We start from the raw sequence: 25463 nt of genomic DNA on the forward strand, positions 1-25463 counted from the left end.
GGGATGTTCTCTTTCTGTTAGCCCTCATCTGATCCATGTGAAATGTGATGAGTTAAATTTGCTGAAAGTAAACATTTGTCTTTTCTTCCCTTTTTGTAAAAAAATGTTTGTAGGTGTAGGAGGAGGAAGGGGCAGATAATCAAACAAGAACAATGTTTAGCAAAGACAACAAAACAACGAATGTAGAAAAAATGTTTTTGTTTTAAGACAATGAAATATCATGGAAAAGCTTACATGAGGACTAAGATCTAGTCAATTTTAAAAAGAGTACAAAGTGTAGAAGATTTTGGCAAGGAATCGTCCCAAGCTGTCCAGAACAATTTGCCTGCCTTTTCTGTCTTTTGTTGTTGAATTGCTTGAGAACAATCAAGTGAACGATGCAAATACAAACACAAATTTGTTGCATTGATTGCATTGGTCAAATCTTGGAAGCTGAACTGGAACCATTTTTTTTTTTTTTTTTTAGAAAAATATTTTTTTTGCAATCTGAAAACATTTTAATTAACTGAGATCCGATTTTACATTTTCATAATTACAAAAACAGACAATTTTATTTTCAAATATTAAAAACTGAATCGTTAAATGTCATTTGAATTTTGAAGTAAAAACAAACCGAAATGCTGCTGATTTTGGAAAGTTTAGATAAGAGTTGCATGTTATTAGACAAGTAAAAAGAAAACATTTCAAATAAATTTTGTTTTAGTACAAAATAACAAAACAAGAGGCCAGAGGAGCTCAATCTCTGAAATGGAATCCAAGAGTATTTTAATCTAAAAAGGTTTTAATGTTTTTGTTTTAAAAAAAAAAAAAAAAAAAAAAAAAATTGCAAGAAAAACCATTAAATAAGTTGGTTTTTTTTTTTTTTTACAATATTTTAAACTCTTCTGTCATTTAAATATACGTTGGCTAAATTTAAATATACGTTGGCTACAGATAGTAAAGCATTTTAAAAAGCAAAAAGAAAAGACTTTAGTCAAAGTGATCAGACTTTTTATGAGGCCTTTTTTCCTTTTTTAAATTTTCTTGTCATTTCGTATTGTAGTCAAATTACATACACCAACTTGACCACTGCATCAAATGGACTAATCGGAAAATTGAAAAAAAAAAGTCTTATAGAAGAAAACAAAACAAAAAATATTATTTTACAACATGTCTTTATATATAAAATCTAATCCCCCTCCTCTGCCCAAATAATCTAATACTTGTAAAGCCATTCTATCAAAAAGGGGTCAATAATTGTATTTCATGGAAACATTTAAGAAAATCACCAGAGCAGGAAAGTTCATACTATTTATGACCGTGTGAAAGTTGTGTATACTTGATGCTAAATAGAAAACAGCTATTTTTTAACAATAATTATAATAATGTTGCTAACAATAATAGTTATTGATAATAATGCTAGCAATAATAGTTAATAATAATAATAATAATAATGTTGCTAACAATGAATTAAACTTAATAATGTTGCTAATAATAATAGTTAATATCAATGTAATAATAATGTTAATAATAATGTTGCTAGCAATAATAGTTAATAATAATACTAATAATGTTGCTAACAATGAATTAAACTTAACAACCATAATGATAGCAAAATCCGACCCCTACATAGAAGGGATCCCTAAATGTAAGAAAGCTTTCTACTCTAACAGTTTCTTCCTCAGAACTGCTAGACTTTGGAATTCCCTTCCTGAGTCCTGCTTCCCTGACTGTACTGACATGCAGAAGTTCAAGTATAATGTAAACAGACATCTTGCTGCTCAACTCCCTACATAGTACCCCTGCAACTTGTGCCACTTTGATGTAGGGGCTACTAATCCCGTTACATCAAAGTGGCACTGTGCCTTGTTTGGGGTGAAAATGTAATAAAAAAATTTTTTTTTTTTTTAAATGTTGCGAATAATAATAGTTAATATCGTTGCTAATAATAATAATAATGTTGTTAATAATAATATTGCTAATAATAATAGTTAATAATAATAATAATAATGAATTAAACTTTGTGGACATTCAGAAACTGAGCATCATCTTTTCTTTTTGCCAGCTGGCCTGACAATAAAAACATTTTTCATGCTACAACAAATGACACATTTCAACAAAATGGTGACCAATGAAAACATAGGGAGAGTGTAACATGAAGTGTGTTTATCACAAAGCAAAATACAAGAAAACAGAAAGAACTCGTTTCGTGCATTGTCTAATGATTTTAATCATGGCCGCAACACATCAGCTAATAGAAAAGACTTACTTTAATAGTCAAGAAATTATAAGACTTTCTAAAATTTGTATTATTTGGAATACATGATTTTGACTTATGTGACCTCTGACCTTTGCAGGTGCATTTTTAGAAAGATGTGACCTCTGACCTTCAAAAATTCAAATTAAAAAAAAAAAAGGTTACTTCGGACTATGGCTTTCATCTTTAGTTTTATTTACACAACATTTTGTTCGACGTAATTTCAGACCTTCTTTAAGTGTATCGTGTCACACTCAGATTTTCTGTCCAACTCGCGAATCTGCACAAAATTTCAAACACAATCCTTTATTTAACCCACTAGGGGTACCATGCTCTTCATCAGCCATGACTGGGTAGAAATCCGAAGTAATTTGCAATTTTTATTTTTTTTAATTCAATTTTCACCCCAAACAAAGCACAGTGCCACTTTGAAGTAGAGGGCTACTATCAGGGACATAAGTTGCAGGGGTAATATGTATGGAGATGAGCAGCAAGATGTCTGTTCACATTACACCTGAACTTCTGCGTGTCAGTACAGTTCGGAAAGCAGAATCCCAGAAGGGAGTTCCAAAGTCTAGCAGTTCTAGAGAAGAAACTATTAGAGTAGAACGCTTTCTTACACCTAGGAATCTCTAATGTGAAGGGGTGGGATTTAGCTGCTTGTCAGAGGGGGGGTATTTACGTTGTGAGAGGGTACAAGAGCTTGTAGTTCGTCAGAGCATTTACCATTAAAATACTTGTAGAACAGGCAGAGGGATGCGACATTTTGGCGATGGGACAGAGGCTGAAGCTAAGATAACAGTTCATGACCTATCAGGTTGGCAATTGTATTTGCATTGCATTGTAAATTTCCAAGTTCGATAGAAAGATACCCAAGTTTGATAAGATACACCCGAAGAAGATCGGAGGTTACATCAGCCAAAACGTTGTGAAAATAACAATCAAGATGAGAACAGTAGTGCGAAGAATCCAAACATAAATAATTATTCCTTATCTAAAAAAAAAAAAAAGATTGTAAACACAAGTTACTTTCTGTTTTCTTACAAAATTGCAAAAGCTGAAACAATAAAGTGACAATAATTAGCTGCACATAGAAAAAGACCCCAAATTTTTCTTAAGAGAAAAAAAAAAAAAAGGAAGAAAGAAAGATGAAGGTACTTATATCTATTTATACTTAAAATAGTAACATGCGATTCAGGCAAATAGTTAAGAAATGTGTATGCACTAGCATTCGCATCTACTAAACATGCGTCGTCTTTTTCTTTTTTTGGTTTGCACAACTTTGACACAGGCAGAGTGAATCGTAGGTGCACATGTGTCAGTAGAGGGCAAGGGAATCCTGAAGAGGAAAATGAAAAAGAAAAAACAGACATGCTGCTATGAAATAGTAGCAGCAGTAATGGTCAAGAAAGAGGTTCTCCTATGTACCGACAGCCGACATGACATGCTATGATGATAGAGGAAGCATGAGTTCAGACATGGAAGACACAATCAGGTATATATTTTGTGATATGCGGAATGAACTGGAAAGAGGGATTGGGGGGGGGGTGTAATTAAGTTTTTAAAACAATTTTATGAAATGCCTAGATAGTATTCTATATTTACAAATGCTCATTAAAGTCTTATAAAAGTTTTTATTTGGAGAGGGGGGGTAGGGATGTGCCTAGAGAATATTTTTTTTTTTAAGTATGAATACACACATGCAAGAAACAATCAAATATATATTTTGCAAATGAATCCAGGAGGATGGGCTGATTATATATATATATATATATATATATATATAATCTTTGTGAACCGACTGTTGACAATATTATATTTCAAGTTGCTTCTTAAAGTCTTTTGAAATGTTATTTATTTTATTGAGGGAGGGGGTAAATCGCTTAGAGAAAAAAAAAGCAGCAAAATACAATTTATGCAAAGAATGGTTGGTTAGGTCTACAAATGGGATTTTGGCAAGTAAAATTAATGATATTAAAAATGTGAAACATACGACTACAAATATTTATTGTTTCTAATTGTTTAAAATTGTATTAACATAGATTTTTGCCTACCATTTTTATTTTGTTTTTGCAGTAATGTTCTACTCTGGGATGTTTTGGGAGTGAGAAAAGGGGATGAAACAATTTTGTACAAATTTTTTAGTCAACAGGGTAAACTAATTTGATTTTGGAACAACTCATTTTAAAATTAAATTGATTTTACCTAATCAATATCAGATTGATCAACTAATCATTATTTACATTGATCGCATGATCAGATTTTTTAAATTTGTGCGTGATAGGTGATAACGTACGTACCAGGATAAAATATGACAGCATATCATAGCGATAATATAGTTTCACACTACAATATGACAAACTGTTTTGATATTAGCAGATTTCCTCAGGCGGACAAAACTTGAAATTTCAAATTTTGTCAACCTGAAGAAAATGTACAAATATCAACTTCTTGCAAGACCATGGTGGATAAAAATGTAAAAAGAAGGCTAACACATACATCAGTTTAAACCTAAGTATAAATAAACTCAATCACATTAAATAAACAGAAGGATCTTGTACAGAATCCTCCCTATATTAAAAACAAATTTTTTTAAAATTTGTATGATGTACCCATGACGAATAGAAAATATATTCCAAGAATCAGATAAACTGATCAAATAGTTTTATTTTTAAATAAAATCCAATTTAATGAGTAACTGTCTTGTCAGCCACTTTGAAAAAACAATCTACATAAAAAAGGAGATAACTCAATAATAATTCAAACTTGTGAGATTCATGTTGTAATTCTTATGAATGAATTCCTTAAAAATGATTTTCTTGTTTAAAAATGAAACTACTTGATCAATTTATCTAATTTTTGGAATATGACATTTTCATTTTGTACAAACATATACGTCAAACAGATATTTTTTTTTAATTATTTTTGTTTCTTTATATCAGGGGAATTCTGGACAATAACTCGAATTTATTAATTGCCTCCTTCCAAGAAAAATAAAATATTCTGACTTAAGAAACTGATGGAATGGAAACATATTCCAAAAATCATATAAATTGATCAAATAGTTTTATTTTTAAAAAGATTAATTAGAATGCACATCGTACAAATTTTTCTTTGTTTTTTTTTTTTTTTTTTTAAAACAAAAATATATATTTTATTGCCGTACCACTATCTTTTTCTTCACAACTAAGACAAATTGTCTGTCTTACATAATTAATCTTGTCTTTCTTTTTTCCTTTTCTATAACTCAAACTTTTTTTTTCTTCCCTTTCTTCTTCGCCAAACCCAACAAACAGTTCAAAATCATCCATTTATCGAAGCAGTCAGAAAACACTCGTCTATCTTTGGCAGGAAACATTTCTCAACAGATTGATCCGAAAGGTCCATTGGAAAATGCTTGCGGCCAAAGACACAGTGCAAAAGATCTGCTTACCTTTCGAGAGTCTTTCTGAACTCTTACTCCTTGGCGTGCTGGATTTGGGGACATCCAAGGGGACAAAGCCAGGCATCGTCCCGGCTATACTGGCTGGACGGGGTTTCCTGGGAGCTCTCATTTCTCGCGGTTTAGCTGGACTGGACACTGATGTGGACATGTGGAGTCCTATTGTACTCTTGGGCCGCTGGGGTGTGGCTGGAGCTAGAAAAGAGCGACGTTTTTCGGGGATGGTGTTCAGTGCTGTAGGGGAGGATGCCACAGGTGGTGGAAAAGAGAAAAATTTTATTCAGGGTATTCATTGTAAGTAACTTGTTTTTTTTTTCTACTTTTGTTGTTGTTAAGGTTTTAAGATTACTCCAGCAGCCCTTCACCATCAGCAAGGACGGGGATCACCAATATTAGTTTATTCTAAGAACTAAAAAAGGATTAGGTTATTTGGGTATAGATTAAGCAAAATCCCGCTTTTTTATTTATTTTTTTTTTTGCCAAATTTGGGGAGAAACAAAAAAAGGTTGATAAATGATGATGAGATTGTATTTCTAAGGCTTACAAGAAAGAATTAAATACCATAACAAAAAGAATTCTTCAATACCACCACCAGGGGACCGCTCGGATATGAATAAACATTTAAACAGCAGAAAGCATACAATATTGACAGATCAAAACCGGCAAGACATACTTACACGAATACAACAAAGAACATATATATATATGTATATATATATATTAGTGATGGAATGATTAATTGAAAAATCAGAATGGGGGGGGGGGGGGTCAGAATCAGAAAAATGTTCCTATTTTCCAATGTCAAACTACGATTCTTTAAATTTTTTTTTTTTCCTTCTTTTGTTCAAAACAAAATTTTTCTTTCCTGGAACTAGAAATAATCAATTTTAAACTACAAGTAAAACTTAAGCCTACTGACCCCCTCCCCCCGGGACAAATGTACATGTTTCCTTTTTTTTTTTTTTAAAGAAAATCCCAAAATAAAAAAAAAAATAAACAACTCTAAAACTACCAATATATATCTAAAGATTTAAAAAGGAATAGGAATTGGACATTTAGAATGGAATTTGTAATTGTATTGAAATCGGAGGCGGGGGGGGGGTATTTGAATCGTCCCATCACTAATATATATACATATTTTAAGCAGAAAGAAAGTATGACATACATAAAGATTTCATTGCTTAGCACTTCTCCGGGATAGTGGTATCCGATAGTGAAACAAGCCAAACAAAAAACACCCACACATAACAGCAATAACAACAAAAAAATAAACAAAAAAAAAAAAGGTACATAAATAAGCATCAGCAGCAGCATGACAAATTCAATGACATTAAATTGTTTCAGTTTTGCTCTGTGAACCCATTAATTGCTGATGATACACAAGGCAACCAAGTTTGTTGCTAACACACAGGAAATTAACACAGAAATGGCCAATTGCTTTGGACAAATTCTTCTTCCAAAAATTCAACAAAAAAAAAAAAAAAAAAAAAAAAAAGGAAATCTATAAATTGATGAGTCACACAATTTTTAAATAATTGCATCAAATCAATTTCATCACGAAAATTAAAATCTCTAATTCAACAAGCAAGATGTGATAAACAGTTTTATTAGCAACTAAAATATTGTCCATAAATTACCTTTTCTCAAGAAAAATAAAAATAACGAAAGAAAATTCTTAGAAAAAAACAACAAAAAAAAACTAATATATATATATATATGTATGTATATATATTTTGATGTTTTCAATTTTCTTATTTTGTTCAAGCTAAGGATGGGACATCGGATGCCAGACATTCAAACACCATCTCTTTATGATTTAAACTGTCCTTTTAAGTGCAATTGTTTGAATCTATCTTGCACTTAGTTCATTGGGTACATTTAAAAGGTAGTTTTGGAATTTTTTTTTTTTTTCATGAGTGCTCCTATAATTACTGAAATGATAACGATCTTCCTAAGATTTTAATTTCTTTTCCTAAGATTTAATTTATTTCTTGGTATTTTGTTATCTTTTCCCTCTCAACTCTGCTTAATCCAACATCATTTGGACACTAACTTCAACTAAGGTTGCTTTTTTCTCTTTTTTGGTCCATATCACTATGTCAATCTTTATATATAAAGGAGATAACATAACAATTTAAATTTTTGAGATTTATGCTGTAATATTTATGAATTAAGTGCTTAAAAATGGTTTACTTATCTAAAAATAAAACTATTTGATCAATTTATCTAATTTTTGGAATATGGCATTTTCGTTTTGTCAAAGGTATATACATTATAGAGATATTTTTTAACTTTTTTTTTTTTTTTTTTTTTTTAATAAAGTGAATTCTGGATTTATTAATTGCCTCCTCCTGACAAAAAAAAAAAAATATATATATATATATATTCTGACCTAAAATATAGTGGGTTAGATTTAGATAAACACTGCTTTTCTATTTTTGATTTATATATATATATATATATATATATATATATATATATAGAGAGAGAGAGAGAGAAGGGTATCGGATTTTGCTTGAAGCATTCTATGTGTGAAAGGAGTTGTGTTTGAAGGCTATATCAATGCGATTTGTAAGAAATATTCTTTTATATGATAACTTGTGTTCACTATGTTTCCTGCAAACCGCATTGATATAGCCTTCACCCACACACACACACACACACACACATATATTAAAACGTTAAAATAAAATTCTCTACCAAACTAATCAAATTTTAACACTTATATAATTTTCTTTTTTACACGTTTTCTTCCTTAAAATTTGCTGCCATAATTTGTTTTCATTTCTTCTTTTTTTCCATTTTCTTATATGAAAAATGTGATAAAACTCAGAAACAGACAAAAAGAAAAACAAAAAAAAACACAATTTATATCAAATGAATTAGAATAAAATTCCCTATCTAATCAGCCAAGTTTTAACAGTCATAAGATTTTTTATTTCAATTGTAAAAAAAAAAAAAAAAATAAAATAAAATAACAAATTTGAAAAAAATAAAAATTGTGTGAGGGGGGGGGGATCAAAACGGATTAAAAAAAAAAAAAAAAAAAAAGTTATTGGATTTATTATAAAACAAAATTTATTCCACAACAAATAGTTAATGAATAATTTCCAAAACCAATATGCAAATACCAGAAATTTCATCAGATGTCCTGCTGGCTTAGCAGGCTGAAATCAGGCTCAAGGATAAAATTAGATTAGGTTCACAGAACAAAAGTAACGATTAAAATTATAGTCAAAATTTCATGCAATCTTATGCAAATAAAAATAGAAAAAATATCATGCACATACAAGGATCGCGTAAAAAACTGCAAGAAACATGCAATAAAAAATTATATTAAAATAAAAATAGGAAAGAATAGAAAAAGAAAAAAATAGGGTTAATCCCAAGGCACCAAAGGAAGCAAAAAATCCACCGTCTCCAGGAGTGTCAGAAAAGGGTAAAATAATTAAATGGGTTGTTAAGTGTAAAAGGTGAAGAAACTCCAAACACTCCAATGGATGGAGTAATGGAAGCAAGCAACCAGGAGTTCTAAATACATTGGGAATAATAGTTTAATGTCTTTTTTTTTTTTTTTTTTTTTTTTTTTTTAAGTATACAACAATATCACATGTTCAAAAATATATAATCACATATTGAGTCTACATGAAGAGAAAGAATATTGAATGCTATATTAAAAGTAAACATATTACATCAGAAATATGTAGATATCAAAATGAAGAAAAATGTTTTTTTTTTAAAATAAATTAAGCATTGCAAAAAAAAAAAAAAAAAAAAGCAATATTTTCCATCACTAAAATTTATATCAAATGCATTAGATTAAAATTCTCTTAACCAACCAAGTTTTAACGTTTAAAACTTCTTTATTTCAGTTTTTTTTTTCAATACAATTTGTCACATATTCAAGAATATATAATCACATATTGAGTTTACTTGAAGATAGAGAAAAAAATACTGAGTGCAATATTAGAAACGCTATCTTACAAGTAAACATATTGCCTAAAGAAATATATAGATATCAGAATGATGAAGAAAGATGGTATTTTTTAAAACAAAATAAATGAAACATTGTAAAAAAAATATAAATAAATAAAAATAAAATAAAGTAAAAATGGATTTCTCTTAACTAAACAATCAATCTCATCAAAATTAGCCTTCTCATCTAAAATGGACCTTTTTCAGCTTTTGCTTCAAAACGACCACAAACAATTCTCACTTTTTATTGAATTCTTATTTGCACGAGAATAAAGTTAGACAAAATGTAAATTTATGTGAGGGGAAAAAATCTAGCTCCCGAAAATGGAGCACTCTTGATTGGAACAAAAATTAAAGTTACCTCAGTCTAAAAGGATTTTTCCTTTGAGTGATGACAGAAAAATAACACCTTCATCCCAGCTTGAACGCTATCAGCTGCTCCCAATATTATACACTGAATTACCTCCCTTAGTTTTACACAATAACACAGGGAATAAAAATATCAAGAATGCAAGGAAGGCTTTCCTGAAGAGGTTGTATGCAATTTTAATCTAAATACAAAAACCACAAAACTTTTACATTCTATACTATTTCACTGTTAAAATCTAGCACCGAAATCTGCATGCGAGTCGGTTGCTAAAACAACGATTTTACTTCCAATAATTCTGACATAAAAGCATAAAATTTCTGGAAAACTAATGCTGACCTCTTCCAATTTCCATTACCATCAAATATCTGTAACACCAATCTATTCAAAATTTATAATTATAATCACTCTATTGTCTATCCGACCCCTTTGAAACTGGCATGGCTGGTTATGTACAAAGTCAGATTGTATTACTGTTTGAACCAACCTTCCATATTCCTTGAATGTATATATGTAAAAAAAAAAATAAATAAAATAAAGGTTAATTTTTAGGATAGGTCCTTTCAACCTGTGTGTTTGACAATGAAAACACTATTCAAGTTAGACATGATGAACTATTAATGGATGGATGGATGGATTGGGCTTCTTATAAAAAGATACGAATATACAAAAAAGAAAATGTGTAATGACTGCTTCAAACAATATGGCTTCAGTTTGAAGAGATCTGCTGTGAAACTACATCCGCTTTGTGTTAGTGAACAAAGAACAACAGGTAGTCAAAGAAGAAGAGATAAAAAAAGGGAGAGAGAGAGAGAAGAAAGAGGGAGAGAGGAGAATAGAAAGAGAGAGGGAAGAGGGAGAAGGAATAGAGAGAAAGGAAATAAAGAGAGAGGAAAGGAAGAAGGAAAGAAAGGAAAAAAGACAGAAGAGAGAGAGGGGAAAGAAAGAAAGAGGGAGAAAGGAAAGGAAGAGAAAGAGAGGAAAGGAAGAGAAAGAGAGGAAAGGAAGAGGGAGAAAATCCAGGTGTAAAAGGTTAATAAAAAAAGTTATTCAGGGGCAGATAATTCAGGTGATTATTGTTTAAGGGCGGGCGGGTTTGTTGAATTTTCTGCTGCATCCACCATGGTTCGTTAGCTAAGGAAGTTCAAAATGACACCATTATGTATCTCTCAAGAGTTGAAAGGAAAGAAACTACAGGAAATATGTTGAAGCATGTTAAGGCTAAAAGGAACAAGGGTTGAATAATTCACAATGAATAAAGAAGAAAATGTGTGAGAAGTGATTAAAGATGAAAGAAGTGATAAAAAGAGGAAAATTTGTCGATTGAAAACAATTTGGTTTCTTTGATATGACAATGTTACATGAGAAAATTGACATTTACCTTTGATTCAGAAGGATAAATTAATCTTCAGTTATTTTCATGATCTGATTATATGAGGTGCCTTCAATAAGTTTCCAGACATTTTTGTACAGGCATTCAAAATTGCTATAGATTCTTGAAAATTCAATATGTTATTGATATACATCTTAGATGACTGACCAATTTTTATGATTTCAGGTTCAAATGAACAGCTACAGCAGGAATTGGAATACACCCTACTAAAGCTTGATTCTCACAGCTGGTGAATTTCAAAAATGCAATTTGGATATGAGGACACTTTAGAAGAACAATATGCAATGAAATTCTGTTTTAAATTTGGAAAAAATGCCACAGAAACGTATGGAATGCTTCAAACTGCTTTTGAACCATCTTGCATGAATCGAGCATCAGTTTTTGAGTGGTATAAGAGATTCAAGGAAGGCAGGGAGTCTGTGAGGGATGATGAGAGATGTGGGCGGAGTAACGCAGTCAGAACACCACAGTTGATTGGCGAAATAAGTGCTACAACTGTACACACAATTATTCGCGAGAAACTGAAGATGTAAAAGATTTGTGCAAAGTTTGTCCCACGGGTGCTCAGACAAGATCAGAAAGAAAGACGTCGTGACATCAAGGTGGGCATCAAGACAGTTCCTCACCCTCCCTATAGTCCAGACCTTGCTCCCTGTGACTTTTGGTTATTCCCTAAGCTCAAGGAAAACCTTAGAAGCTGTCGTTATGAGATAATAGAGAAGATGAAAGAGGCTGTGATGAGGGTCATTGACACACTCACATAAGAGAACTTCCATGGGGCTTTCCAGAATTTGTTAGAAGGGTACAAATGCATTGCAGCGGGAGGAAATAACTTTAAAGAGGACTAGAGTTTCGTGTGTGTCTATGAAAGTGACCATATGAAAAAAGTCTAGAAACTTATTTAAGGCACCTCATACTTGAATGTTGCTTTCAAATTTTGATTGATGTTGCTTTTAAATTTTGATTGATGTTGCTTTTAAATTTTGATTGATGTTGCTTTCAAATTTTGATTGATGTTGCTTTTAAATTTTGATTGATGTTGCTTTTAAATTTTGATTGATGTTGCTTTCAAATTTTGATTGATGTTGCTTTTAAATTTTGATTGATGTTGCTTTTAAATTTTGATTGATGTTGCTTTCAAATTTTGATTGATGTTGCTTTTAAATTTTGATTGATGTTGCTTTTAAATTTTGATTGATGTTGCTTTTAAATTTTGATTGATGTTGCTTTTAAATTTTGATTGATGTTGCTTTTAAATTTTGATTGATGTTGCTTTTAAATTTTGATTGATATTGCTTTTAAATTTTGATTGATATTGCTTTTAAATTTTGATTGATGTTGCTTTTAAATTTTGATTGATGTTGCTAATTAGTTTTAATTTCAAAGAGAAACTAACTGCATGCAGACATCGTTTTTATTTTTTCTGGTCTTACGTTCCTGAATTTTTGATATGAGGATTGTGTAAAGAAACAGTGTAAGGAAAAATTCAAGATGGCGCCCGACTCTCTCTTTAACACGGTAAGATATCCTCAACACGACACAAGAAGCAACAGCCACACGATTCCCCAGCCAACTCAATCGTCACTCCCCACGTCTTTCCCCTCACCCGCTTTTATCGTCGTTCTAGGCCGGCTAAATTTGCATATTCCGAGAATTCGTGTGACTTTGCGAGACATCATACTTTACAAAAGACGGCGGTCGCCATCTTGGTCTTTCTTTTCTATTTTTGGTCGGTAACGCTGAGCTGGTCTCGAGGTAAGTCTTTTTCCCCTCATCCGTCTCTCCCACGTACCCACACAACACGCAAGCGCTTATCTCCTGGATGCACGTTACAGATTGATAATTTGTATTATTTGGATTACTGTTCTCATCTTGAGTGTTATTCTCACACCGTTTCAGCTCATGTAACCTCCAGTCTTCTTCAGATGTATCTTGTTGAACTTGGGAATCTGTATAGAATTTCTAACAGAGCCTGTTATTTAATCTACAGAGATGGCATGCTCTCGTTCCATCAGCCATTACTGGGTAGAAATCTTCAGTAATTTGCAATTATATTCTTAGTATGGCCCGCATTGAGGTTTGAACCTTCAACCTCCAGAACAGTGTCACTTACAACTGGGTGTAGGGTTGAAGGTTCAATACTCAGAATACAATTATGATTTGCTTAGAACTTCTATCCAATCATGGTTGACAGAACAAGAACATGCTATCTCATAGATTAAATAAATGGTTCTGTTTGAAATTCTGTGCAGATTTCCCAGTTCAACAGGAAGATTTCCGAGTTCGATAAGATATACCTGCAGAAGGTCAGAGATTACATTGCCCGAAACGTTGTGAAAATAAGTCCAGGTGAAAACAATAGTCCAAAGAATCCAAATATGAATTTTTGCTCAAGTATTATGGTTCCTTTGTGCTTCTAAATAATAATTTTTCACAAACCTCATCTTATATCAAAGAATTCGCATTAATGTTTCAACATATCAAAATAATTATTTCTTAAGATTGCATCTCTACAATAGAGAATCAATTTTTGTCATTAAAATTCTAAAAATTATTTAGAATTTTGGATTAAACACCAGTTATTGTATGAACCAGGGTTGCACAGTCAAAGCTTCTAAGGTTCGATTTGGACTCTTAAATTACTTATCTTTAAGTGTTTCAATATTATAAACCGCCTGTTGATTCCTCGGAGAGATAGCATTGTTTTTGTTTTTTTTGTCAATGTCACCGACTCCTAAGCTGTCTTACAAGACATACTTCTTCAAAAAGCTCATCCCCCTTAACTGAGTGCTTTTAAAGAGGAGAGTTTGTTGGTTCTGCGATGCTGCAAAGCCAGAGTTCATATACCTAGCAATAGCTTCAGAATCAATCCAAGATTGACAAAAACACCTGGCAGACCAGCTGAAGACTTAGTTACACACCATTAAAGCTGATGCCAAACTTACTTCTGGTCCACAAGTCTATGGTGTTCATCACTGATCCTGGGACCGACTGCCTATAAAAATGTTGGCCACTGTAGACCATCATTTGTGGTCTGCATTCATCTGAGATGCTGTGTTTCTATGGAAAGAGCTGGCTTAACCCATCCTGAGTGAATGCCGCAAAGTCAAAAGCTCTGACTCCACAAGCCTGGTATTAACCAAAGGCAAAAAAGTAAATAAATAAATAAATAGCAATTTTTAGTCAAAAGTCAGATTTTTTTTCAGCCAACTGTTCACCAATGGAGAGTTAGAGTTGGCAATTTTCTCAAGAATTGAGTTTTTTTTTTTTTTTTTTTAAATTTCTTCTTGTAACTTACTCAAAAGATAGAGGTTGAATGACTTTTTTAAATTTTTCATTGTTATTTCTGGCATTAATCTGTTTACTTTCTATCTTATTTACCTCACAAGCATTCAATGCTATAAGAATTCAAGGAATTTATACATAAAAGTAAACTTTCTAAATATTTGTCATATCTATATACAAAGTTTTCAGAAACTATCCTTCATAATGTCAATCTATTTTCAAGCAATTATATATATTTTCCCATTCTCATCACTTTCATGATAAAAAAAAAAAAATCAATATTTATTTACACACTAAAACTAAAACTAAATATATTTTTGTAAAACATTTGATGTACTAGATGAATAAAATACTTGTTAATATCATCTACAATAATAACTAAAACATTATTTTTATCAAATACCTTATTTGATAAATGTAATTTTTTAAATTTCTCTAATGTTTGTAAATGATCAATAAAGACAAATATTTCATGTGAAACTGAAATGCAGAGGGACTAAAAAGTTGAAGGGAGATGACTGTTAGAAAAAAACTAGAATCTTATTTTTTGGTGCAACTACACTATTGCGAAATTCGGAAAACGACAAAATCGATTAAAAAAGAAAATGGTATCTGACTTTTTGTGTCAATTTCATCTAAAAGCAATAATAACTATTTAATTGGCATGTCAGAAAAACTTAAATATTTTTGCATTATTTAAAAAATAAAAAAACATGAGCTTTCGATCCTTATAAAAAACGTTGACCATATTTCTTTGGGAAGACATGACATAACAAGTAACTTAGTTATGCTAAAAATCAAGGCAAAACGCACAATTTATTAAAAAATTAGCAATAGTTATACGCTATTTGCCTCCTTTTGGAACTCTCCAGTATTTTTAAGCAAAACATTTTATTTTTGTTATTTTTTGCCAAAAAAGTTTTCTTTAATATTTTTCTACCTTATCGTTTTTCATAATTTTTGGATATATGCATTACTGTAACATGAAAATTAAATGGAAACAATTATTTTGCATTGAAATTCAATATTAAAAATTTTGAATTTTGCTATTATAGTGTAGATGCACCAATTTTTCTTTTAGACAGATATCTTAATGATGATGAATTTATTACACAACTAAATACATCTTCATTGTACAAGATCACAAAAGGAACGATTTAATCCATTTTAAGGAGATTTTTATGTGGTCTCAGAATTGCTGTATTTTTAACATAATTCATTGAATTTGGGTAACAAAATAGCTGAAAGTGCTAGAATCGATAAAAATATTAGAAATGTCAGTACAAATCCAGAATTCAATCTAAAAAACAAAAAAAAAAAAAAAAAAAAAAATGTATAAAAAATCTTTTTATGCATACCTATCACAATGAAAATATCATATTCCAAAAATAATGTAAATTAATTAAATAGTTTGTTTTTTTTTAAATTGAAAAAATAAGATTTTATGATGAAGCAAGAATGGGCAGTCTTAATCTGCCATATTTAATAAAAGGAAACAAGTCGACTTGAATTAATGGCTATGACATACTATGAATTGCTAAAACTCATAAAAAAAATTATTTTCTATATAAAAAAAAAAACAATGATCAATTTACATAATTTTTGGAATATGACACTTTTGTTCTGTGATGGGTACGTATATCAAAGATTTTTTCTGTAATTTTAGAAAATCAGGCTGAACTTAGGACTTACACCAAAAATGATATAATTTTTTTTTTACAATTTTTTGTGATTAATAGTATATTGTAGCCATTATAAGGCTTATTTTAAAATTTCAGTAATTCAGATTGAATTGTCTCTCTTTATTAAATATGGCGAATCAAAACGCAACATCTCACTTCCTCATAAAATTTTATTTTCTTAGTTAAAAAAAAAAACAAAAAAACTAGTGTTCAATTTGTGATTTTTGAAACATGTTGTTCCGTGACTGGTATGTAACTCAAAGATTTTTTTTTTTCGGTATTTTTGTTTTTTTTTAATTAGGTCGAACACTGGATCAGAAGCGAAATATCCATTATTCTTTTAGTAAGGAAAAAAAAAAATTAGTACTTGTAGGAATGAAGGTTTTCTACCTAAAATACTTTCATTAAACGAATATGGTTGTGATGGGAAGGCAAGAATATGCAAGATGGCGGGAATATGAAGGGAAAGAAAATAGAAGGTAAATGAGAGAACGAGAAAGAGAGTAAAATGGAAAGTTATATAAAAATGGGTGTGTATTTAGAATTAAACCTATTTAAAAAAAAAAAAAAATTATAGAAAAATCTTTACGGTGTACATACTTGTCACGGAATGAAGTCATATTCCAAAAATTATATGAATTGATCAAGTAGTTATTTTTTTATAATAGAAAATTATTTTTTTTACAATTTTTAACGATTTTAATAGGAAATTGTAGCCATTACAAGGCTGAGTTTGATCTTGATAGTAATAATTGAGTTGTTTCCCCTTTATTTATAAAACATGGCAGATCAAAACAATGTCTTACTTCAAAAAATTTAATTTTCTTGGTTAAAAAAAAACAAAAAAAAACTACTTGATCAATTTATGTGATTTTTGGAATATGACATTTTTGTTCTGTGACGGATATGTACATAAAAATTTTTTTTTTTTTAAAAGATTTTTCCGTATTTTTGTTTAGAAAATAGGTTTAATTTTAAATAAGCACCAAAAAAATGAAAAAAAAGTGTTAAAAAATCTTGGTATATTTCTCAAAGTTTTCAGCTCTGCGTCTTTCTCGAAAGACCTCCTCCTCATCTAGGGGAGGTAAGGTGGCATTGTTCTTCATCGAGGTTCAAGCCAATTATGCAAAAAAACAAGCCATAGGCAAGCAGTTTTGATTCTGTGAAGAAGGTTAAGCGCAAAGCCACAGCAACGAATGCGCTTTCACTGATGGAGGTACTGTTTGGGAATGTGTAACTAGTTAGAGGTTCTTAAGGTGTACAGAACGACATCCTGACATGCAGGTCCTATTATTAAGAGGATTTTTTTTTTTTTTACATGATAAAAATCACTGCTGATCGAGGCCTAAAGTCACTAAAAAAGAAGAGTTAATCAGACTAGAATTATTGTCAGTTGAATGGCGAGGAAAATTATGAGAGCACTAACATTAGTCAATCATATGAACTTATTATTAAGGGGATGTTTTTTGTTTTAAATGCAACTATTCAATCTGCTAGTTCAGCAATAAAAAATATGGTTTTAAACTTTAGTGTGTGAAACCAATTAATTGGTGGAAAACATTATGGGAACACTGACATTAGTTAATCATATCAAATTATTACGTATGGGACTTTTTCAAGAATGATTTTTTAAATGCAACTATTCAATCTCCTAATTTCGTAATAAAATTGTTGTTTCAAACTTTAGTGTGAGGAACGAATTAGTTGACATAAGAATATTCAGAAAAAAACAAAACAAAAATAAAACTTATGTTGACTTTTTGTTAGAAAACTTGTTACTGCTGATCGGTTGGAGAATTAAACCCACTATCATTGTATTTTTTTTAATGGAAATCGCTCCAGACAATGCATGAAGCCACTTCATATAAGGAGCTTAAAAAAAAAAGGAAAAATCACTTCAATACCAGTTAATGATAAAACTAGCGAATGTTATATGGATAGATTCCAACCCAGAAAATGGCAATTCTTCTTCCCTTTGTCAGAAACTTCGCTGATGGAATGTGAGGACTAAAGGGCAGAATAAAGGAAGATTTCTGAGGAAATGATTGAAAGTAAACCCAAGGCTAAGTTTCTACTCTCCAAATATTTTTGAACTACTTTCATCAGCTTCCAAATAAAAATGAGCTTCAGAAGAAAACCATTCTTTTGTTTCTGGAATCTTGGCTGTACAACTGAAACCATTTCCACAGCAATATCGCCATCATTATACAATTAGCTATGTTTATTAGTTTGTATATATAGGATTCATTCCTAAAATAATCAAGCAATCATTATGAATTTTGGAACATAATTGCTCTGAATAAGGGGTTATAATATGGGCTATATTTAATTTAATAAAAAAATGGGGACGAAGATACTTCATGAAAATTCAGATATCTCTCATTTCTGTGAATTAAGCATTAATTGATAAATACTCCCAAAATTTCAGTTTCTTCAGCGCATTTTAAACGTTTTCTAGGTGTCATAATATAAGGAAAAACTCATTTGAAAATAAGATACCTTGAATTTCAATTTCTTCTCAAGGTAACTTGAGTTTTAAATTGTAGATATTTTTCCAGAATTAAAATCATTTAATGGACTTTGATTAAAATTAAAACAAGAATTCTAGACATAAGGTTTAGTAGGATTATATCTTTACTTTATTCTTTGTAAAAGGGGCATAAAACTGTGCAAAACCTTCCTGTTTAGAGAATTAATTTACCTGTCCTTAGACAGCATTTTCATATAGTATTAGCACGGACACATTTTCAAAAGATTAGTTTTACTTGTAAATTATAAGATTGTAGTATCATCAATTGCTAAACATTTTCCACCAATCACCAACAACAAAAAATTACAAATATCTACACTGATTTTCTGTTAGAAACATTGCTATTGTTAGGTCTACTTACGAGACCTTGCCGATGAGAGCTGCGGATCTTAAAAAGTTGGTAGTGTTTGACCTCTACTGCTAAATCCTGCAGGTCTGCTGGCACCATTTTGTCTCAATACACAAATCTGGATAAAATACAAGATTATCTTCCAAAGCCAAGCTATTTTAAAAAGGAGATTTTATTGGTTCAACCATGCTGCACGATGAAACATAGGAGAGTTTATGCATGAAGCAACAGCTTCAGAACCACTCCAAGACTGGCGAAGATGCCAAGGGAACCTGCTGAAGACATGGCTGCACACCAAGACTGACGTCGAACCTATCTCCGGTCCACAATGTTCGTCACTGATCCAGGACTGGCAGTTTATAACTATCTTTGCCGCTGCAGACCATTGTGTGTGGTCTGCGTTCATTCGGGACACTGCGTTCTGCAGGAGGAGTTGGTTCAACCCATCCTATAATGCTAGGTGAATGCTGTCAAAGTTCGACGCAGAAGCACGAGTATGTGTGGAGGTGAGGAGAGTATCTCTGTTCAATAAAACTTATTTCACTGCAGATCTCTAAACTATATGAATTTCTATTCTGTCGCTGAAACCTATGAACTTATATTACCATTTTCTAATTCAACATTTCTTTTCCTCTGAAATGCTTTTCTTTTGTTTTGTTAACAAAAATTGGTACAATTTAAATTCATGTTTTCTTTTTAAATATTTTGAAAAATCTCTTCAGTCAAATAGATTCACATTCAAATGAAAACGACAATGATTTTAATGATATCGAAATACATATGTTGATTTTATTTTGTGACTGGAATTTTTTTTTAATAAATTTGGAGATGCTTTTCATTATGTGAATTTTTTTATAAAATTTGGAGATGTTTTTCATTATGAAAATTTTTTTTATAAAATTTGGAGATGTTTTTCATTATGAAAATTTTTTTTATAAAATTTGGAGATGTTTTTCATTATCAAAATTTTTTTATAAAATTTGGAGATGTTTTTCATTATGAAAATTTTTTTATAAAATTTGGAGATGTTTTTCATTATGAAAATTTTTTTTTAAAATTTGGAGATGTTTTTCATTATGAAAATTTTTTTTTAAAATTTGGAGATGTTTTTCATTATGAAATTTTTTTTTATAAAATTTGGAGATGTTTTTCATTATGAAAATTTTTTTTTTTAAATTTGGAGATGTTTTTCATAATGTAAATTTTTTTTTTAAATTTGGAGATGTTTTTCATAATGTAAATTTTTTTATAAAATTTGGAGATGTTTTTCATAATGTAAATTTTTTTATAAAATTTGGAGATGTTTTTCATTATGTAAATTTTTTTTATAAAATTTGGAGATGTTTTTCATGATGAAAATTTTTTTTATAAAATTTGGAGATGTTTTTCATAATGTAAATTTTTTTTATAAAATATGCAGATGTTTTTCATTATGAAATTTTTTTTATAAAATATGCAGATGTTTTTCATTATGAAAATTTTTTTTTATAAAATTTGGAGATGTTTTTCATTATGTAAATTTTTTTATAACATTTGGAGATGTTTTTCATAATGTAAATTTTTTTTTTAAATTTGGAGATGTTTTTCATTATGTAAATTTTTTTATAAAATTTGGAGATGTTTTTCATTATGTAAATTTTTTATAAAATTTGGAGATGTTTTTCATAATGTAAATTTTTTTTTAAAATTTGGAGATGTTTTTCATAATGTAAATTTTTTTATAAAATATGCAGATGTTTTTCATTATGAAATTTTTTTTATAAAATATGCAGATGTTTTTCATTATGAAAATTTTTTTATAAAATTTGGAGATGTTTTTCATTATGAAAATTTTTTTTTATAAAATTTGGAGATGTTTTTCATAATGTAAATTTTTTTTTTAAATTTGGAGATGTTTTTCATTATGAAATTTTTTTATAAAATATGCAGATGTTTTTCATTATGTAAATTTTTTTATAAAATTTGGAGATGTTTTTCATAATGTAAATTTTTTTTTAAAATTTGGAGATGTTTTTCATAATGTAAATTTTTTTTAAAATTTGGAGATGTTTTTCATAATGTAAATTTTTTTTTTAAAATTTGGAGATGTTTTTCATAATGTAAATTTTTTTTTTTAAATTTGGAGATGTTTTTCATAATGTAAATTTTTTTTTATAAAATTTGGAGATGTTTTTCATAATGTAAATTTTTTTATAAAATTTGGAGATGTTTTTCATAATGTAAATTTTTTTATAAAATTTGGAGATGTTTTTCATTATGTAAATTTTTTTATAAAATATGCAGATGTTTTTCATAATGTAAATTTTTTTATAACATTTGGAGATGTTTTTCATTATGTAAATTTTTTTATAAAATTTGGAGATGTTTTTCATTATGTAAATTTTTTTATAAAATTTGGAGATGCTTTTCATTATGTAATTTTTTTTTTATAAATTTTGGAGATGCTTTTCACATGTTAAAATTATGTGAATTTATGAATGTTATTCATTTTATTTGTTGATATTTTGATGGGAAGATGAAATTTTTTATTATTTTTTATGTGATGATTTCAATAATAATTGGACAAAATCCTTGCCAGGTTTTTATAGCATTAATTACTGCATAAGAGATATAATTAACTATTTTGTGTAACACACATGACAAATATTATGAAAAAAATAACATCTTAACATTTTTTCAGTATATATATATAATTGAATAGTGTTGAAAATAAATTTTGAATACATATATACAGGGTGGCACATAAGTCATTTTATCATCTTAAAATAAATTTTTTTTTTTTTCCAATAAATAGTTGAAATTCAAGACCAAATAAAATTCCAATCTTTAAACTATGTAATAATAAAAAAAGAATTAATAAAGCATACTCATTTACAAAAAAATACTTTATTTTAAAATGGTAATGTGACTAAGTGACTTATGTGCCACCGTGTGTCTGTGTGTGTATAACATCACAGAAACAGTGTTTTATGGCAAACAACTGATGATCCCAAAAATAATATTAGGACTAGTTTGAATTTTTGAAAGCAAACTAATATGGTGATTATAAGAGATTGACTTACAAGCAAAATAGTTTTCCAACAAAAGACTTGGAAATAAGTTGTTGTTTTTTTTTTAAATTTAGTTTTAAAACTTGATTGGGAAAAGACACTCATTTTTATGCTCATCTAAATAAAAACCGTTTCATTTTATTTATCATACAATTACATACAACTGTTTATTTCCAGCCATACTGATATATTTACATAGAGTTCTCAGCATATGTTTTTTTTTATTATTCTCTACTATTATATAAAAGTGTGCGTGTGTGTGTGCGAGTTCCTTCCTCAGAGGTTCCCAAACGTCTGAGCCTATTTTTTGCAAATTTCACACAAAGGTAATTTATATATCTGGCAGTGTTCATATGTATGTTTTGTACAGAAATTCATCCGATAAGTATCGAAAATCGAAAAAATCCAACCCTAAAAATAGTTTTTTTCTCATAGATAAAAAACCAGAATTTTTACAGGGGAATTTTTATGTTACATGGCAAGGGAGATAATAAAATGTTAGCATATGATTTCTTCTTAAAAAAAACAAACAAAAAAACCCCAGAATTATTGACATCTGAAGATATAGTTTAGTGGTAGAGCATGAGTTTATCTCAATATATTTTAATTTTTTCTTATTAATGAGTTCAATTTACACAAAAAAAAAGTGCCATTTAAAATCGCTGCAAATCATTTCTTTGTTTGCATATTTTAAAACTAAACATTAATCAGAAGTCACTTTTCAAGAGGATTCATTGTCAAGCCCAAATATCAACTGATGTGATATTGTAAACAAACATAGGTGGAATTAGATGAACGATATCATCATTATTTTATTTTCATGTTTTTTTTTTTTTCGAATTAGTCAATCGGACAAATGATTCCTTGTAATATATAATATTAAATAGAAGATTGATTCAAAATAATACATATGCAATCTGCATAAATTAAAATATGTTTAAGCGTATTGTACGACCAGGTATCTCAGTTAGTATTAAAATATATTAAAAAAAATATCAGTATGGGCTGAAACAATTGTGCACTTGTATAGTAAATAAACTGAAACTTTTTTGGGGGTGAGCATAAAAATTAGTGTCTGTTACCAGTGAAGTGGTACATTACAAAATGCATTTTTAGCTCTGCTATTGCACTATTGAGCTATCTAAATGAACTTTGTGTTATTGATATTTATATAAAAATATAAAATTGAAAGTTTTGATTTCAAACTGTGTGTGTGTGTGTGTGTATGTATATATATATATATATATATATATATATATATATATTTTAACATGATTATGGCGTATATACATACATATATATATATATATATATATATATATTCCTAGTAAATACACCTTTGATGAGATGTAGTGTAGTGCACTTGAACTGTATTCAATGATTTCATCATTATTATTTTTATTATTATATTGATTATACAACAGTTCAGACATGACTAACAAATGGTGCTGTATATTTTTTCCAACTCAAACAAGAATTCTTTTGTAGATTAATAATTAAAGATGCAAGTATGTGACTATTTTGTGATGAAAACATGTTCAATGTTTTTAATACCTACTTTGTCTTTACAAAAAAAAAAATAAAATAAAATAAAAAAATGTACCACTCGTTTCCAATTTTCTCTGGGATTTACTAACAAAAATGTGTTTATAAATCTTTATCGCAAGGGAAAAAAAATATACAAGTTCTCCTGTGAGCAACTAGGGTACTGTCAATAAGGCAAGGAACTCGGCAAGTTTAATGATATATATCTATCTATTGAAAGTGTCCATGTGTCTGTGTGCATATACATCAGGGCTCTACATTGCGAGCGAAACAGTCGCATTTGTGAGTGATTTTTCAAAGTGGCGACCAGAAATAATAAAACGCTTGTCTTTTGGCGATTGTATTTCTTTCACTGACAATCTTCCAAAACTCACTACTGGAGTAAAAAATATCTTTTCAACTTTTTTTTTTTTAAACGAACAATGTTACATTATTTCAACAATAAACGTTTAATAGAACAATATACTCTTTTTTTTTTTTTTTTTTAAACGAAGGCCGTTTAAAAAAACATCTGAAGAAATTATGTTTATACTTTCAAGTATCAACATAAAATTTGTTGTATATTTAGAATTACACTTATTAAAAAAAACAGAAAAATATTTATGATGTACATATTCGGCACAAAACGAACATGTCATATTCTTAAAATCATGTGGGTTTGGTTATTAACTTTTCTATTTGGCTAGTAAACGAAAATATTTAGTTGTCAAAGGTCAACTAAAGATAAGTTTGCCTGTAGAGCCCTGTGTGTATTATATATATATATATATATATATATATATATACACACACACACACACCCACATACATACGTAATGCCTCCGTTCAATCTCGAATGACAATCAATACTCCCGTTAAGGGTAGCTGCCCATGTAACTGCGAGGCAAGGGGTGTGTAATCTCCAACCACACCTCTTCTGAATCGGCACTGCTAGAGTCCAGTGGCAAAGAGAAGTGCTAAACGACTGGAAACAATGCACATACAACACCTGGAATTCCCAAATGGTTACCCATTTTAGTACTGAACAAGATCAACCTTGCTTAACTTCAGTGATCTAATGAGAACCCGTGTGTATATGTGATTATGCTATATATATATATATATATATATATATATATATATTCTGATGGCCATATTTTTTCTAAAAAGAGAACAAAAATACTCTTTTCACATCACATTTAATTTTTAATTTACTTTTTTCAAATTAACTATTCTGAAGCGGTCGTTTAAATGAAGACTAAACGTTGATGAACTTACAAATAATTTAGGTTTTCTGTTTTTTTTTGTTTTTTTTTTTTTTCATTTCTGTTATATTGGAATATCATTTTCATATTTTTTATCATATATATATATTTATTGTTAGTCAACATTCCAAAACAACAAGACGTACTGAATTCCTATTCATAATATTTTATTCATATTTTTTGATGAAGTACATCTTACACATGATATGTTTTATTGAATAGTGGAAGTGCACCAAACAACTCAGCAGAGACAAAAATAGATTTCTTAGAAAATAGTTGCAAAGTTTTTTGTTTTTGTAAAAAAATTTTTTCCCCTTAGAATGAAAATCGATTTGGTAATAAAAAATGTTGATAAAAAGGCAGTG

At 29.4% G+C, this 25463-nt stretch overlaps 1 protein-coding gene across 38 annotated transcripts in view; it reads right to left on the minus strand.

The window, feature by feature from the left end:
* Window positions 1–25463, minus strand: part of LOC145241638 (uncharacterized) — a 530026-nt gene that overhangs the window by 162957 nt on the left and 341606 nt on the right. For 16 of the 38 annotated variants that reach the window (XM_080104766.1, XM_080104764.1, XM_080104761.1 and 13 more), the window contains one exon: window positions 5670–5873. The exons of 6 other annotated variants lie outside the window; for them this stretch is intronic. In XM_080104766.1, the coding sequence (XP_079960892.1) occupies window positions 5670–5873 (204 nt within the window). Of the gene's footprint in view, window positions 1–5669; window positions 5913–25463 lie in introns of all 38 variants that reach the window. 16 more of the 38 variants (XM_080104752.1, XM_080104757.1, XM_080104748.1 and 13 more) reach the window with 1 other exon arrangement.

This window comes from Euprymna scolopes, chromosome 20 (genome assembly GCF_053919585.1).
Source record: "Euprymna scolopes isolate OS-2025 chromosome 20, ASM5391958v1, whole genome shotgun sequence".
NCBI lineage: Eukaryota > Metazoa > Mollusca > Cephalopoda > Sepiida > Sepiolidae > Euprymna > Euprymna scolopes.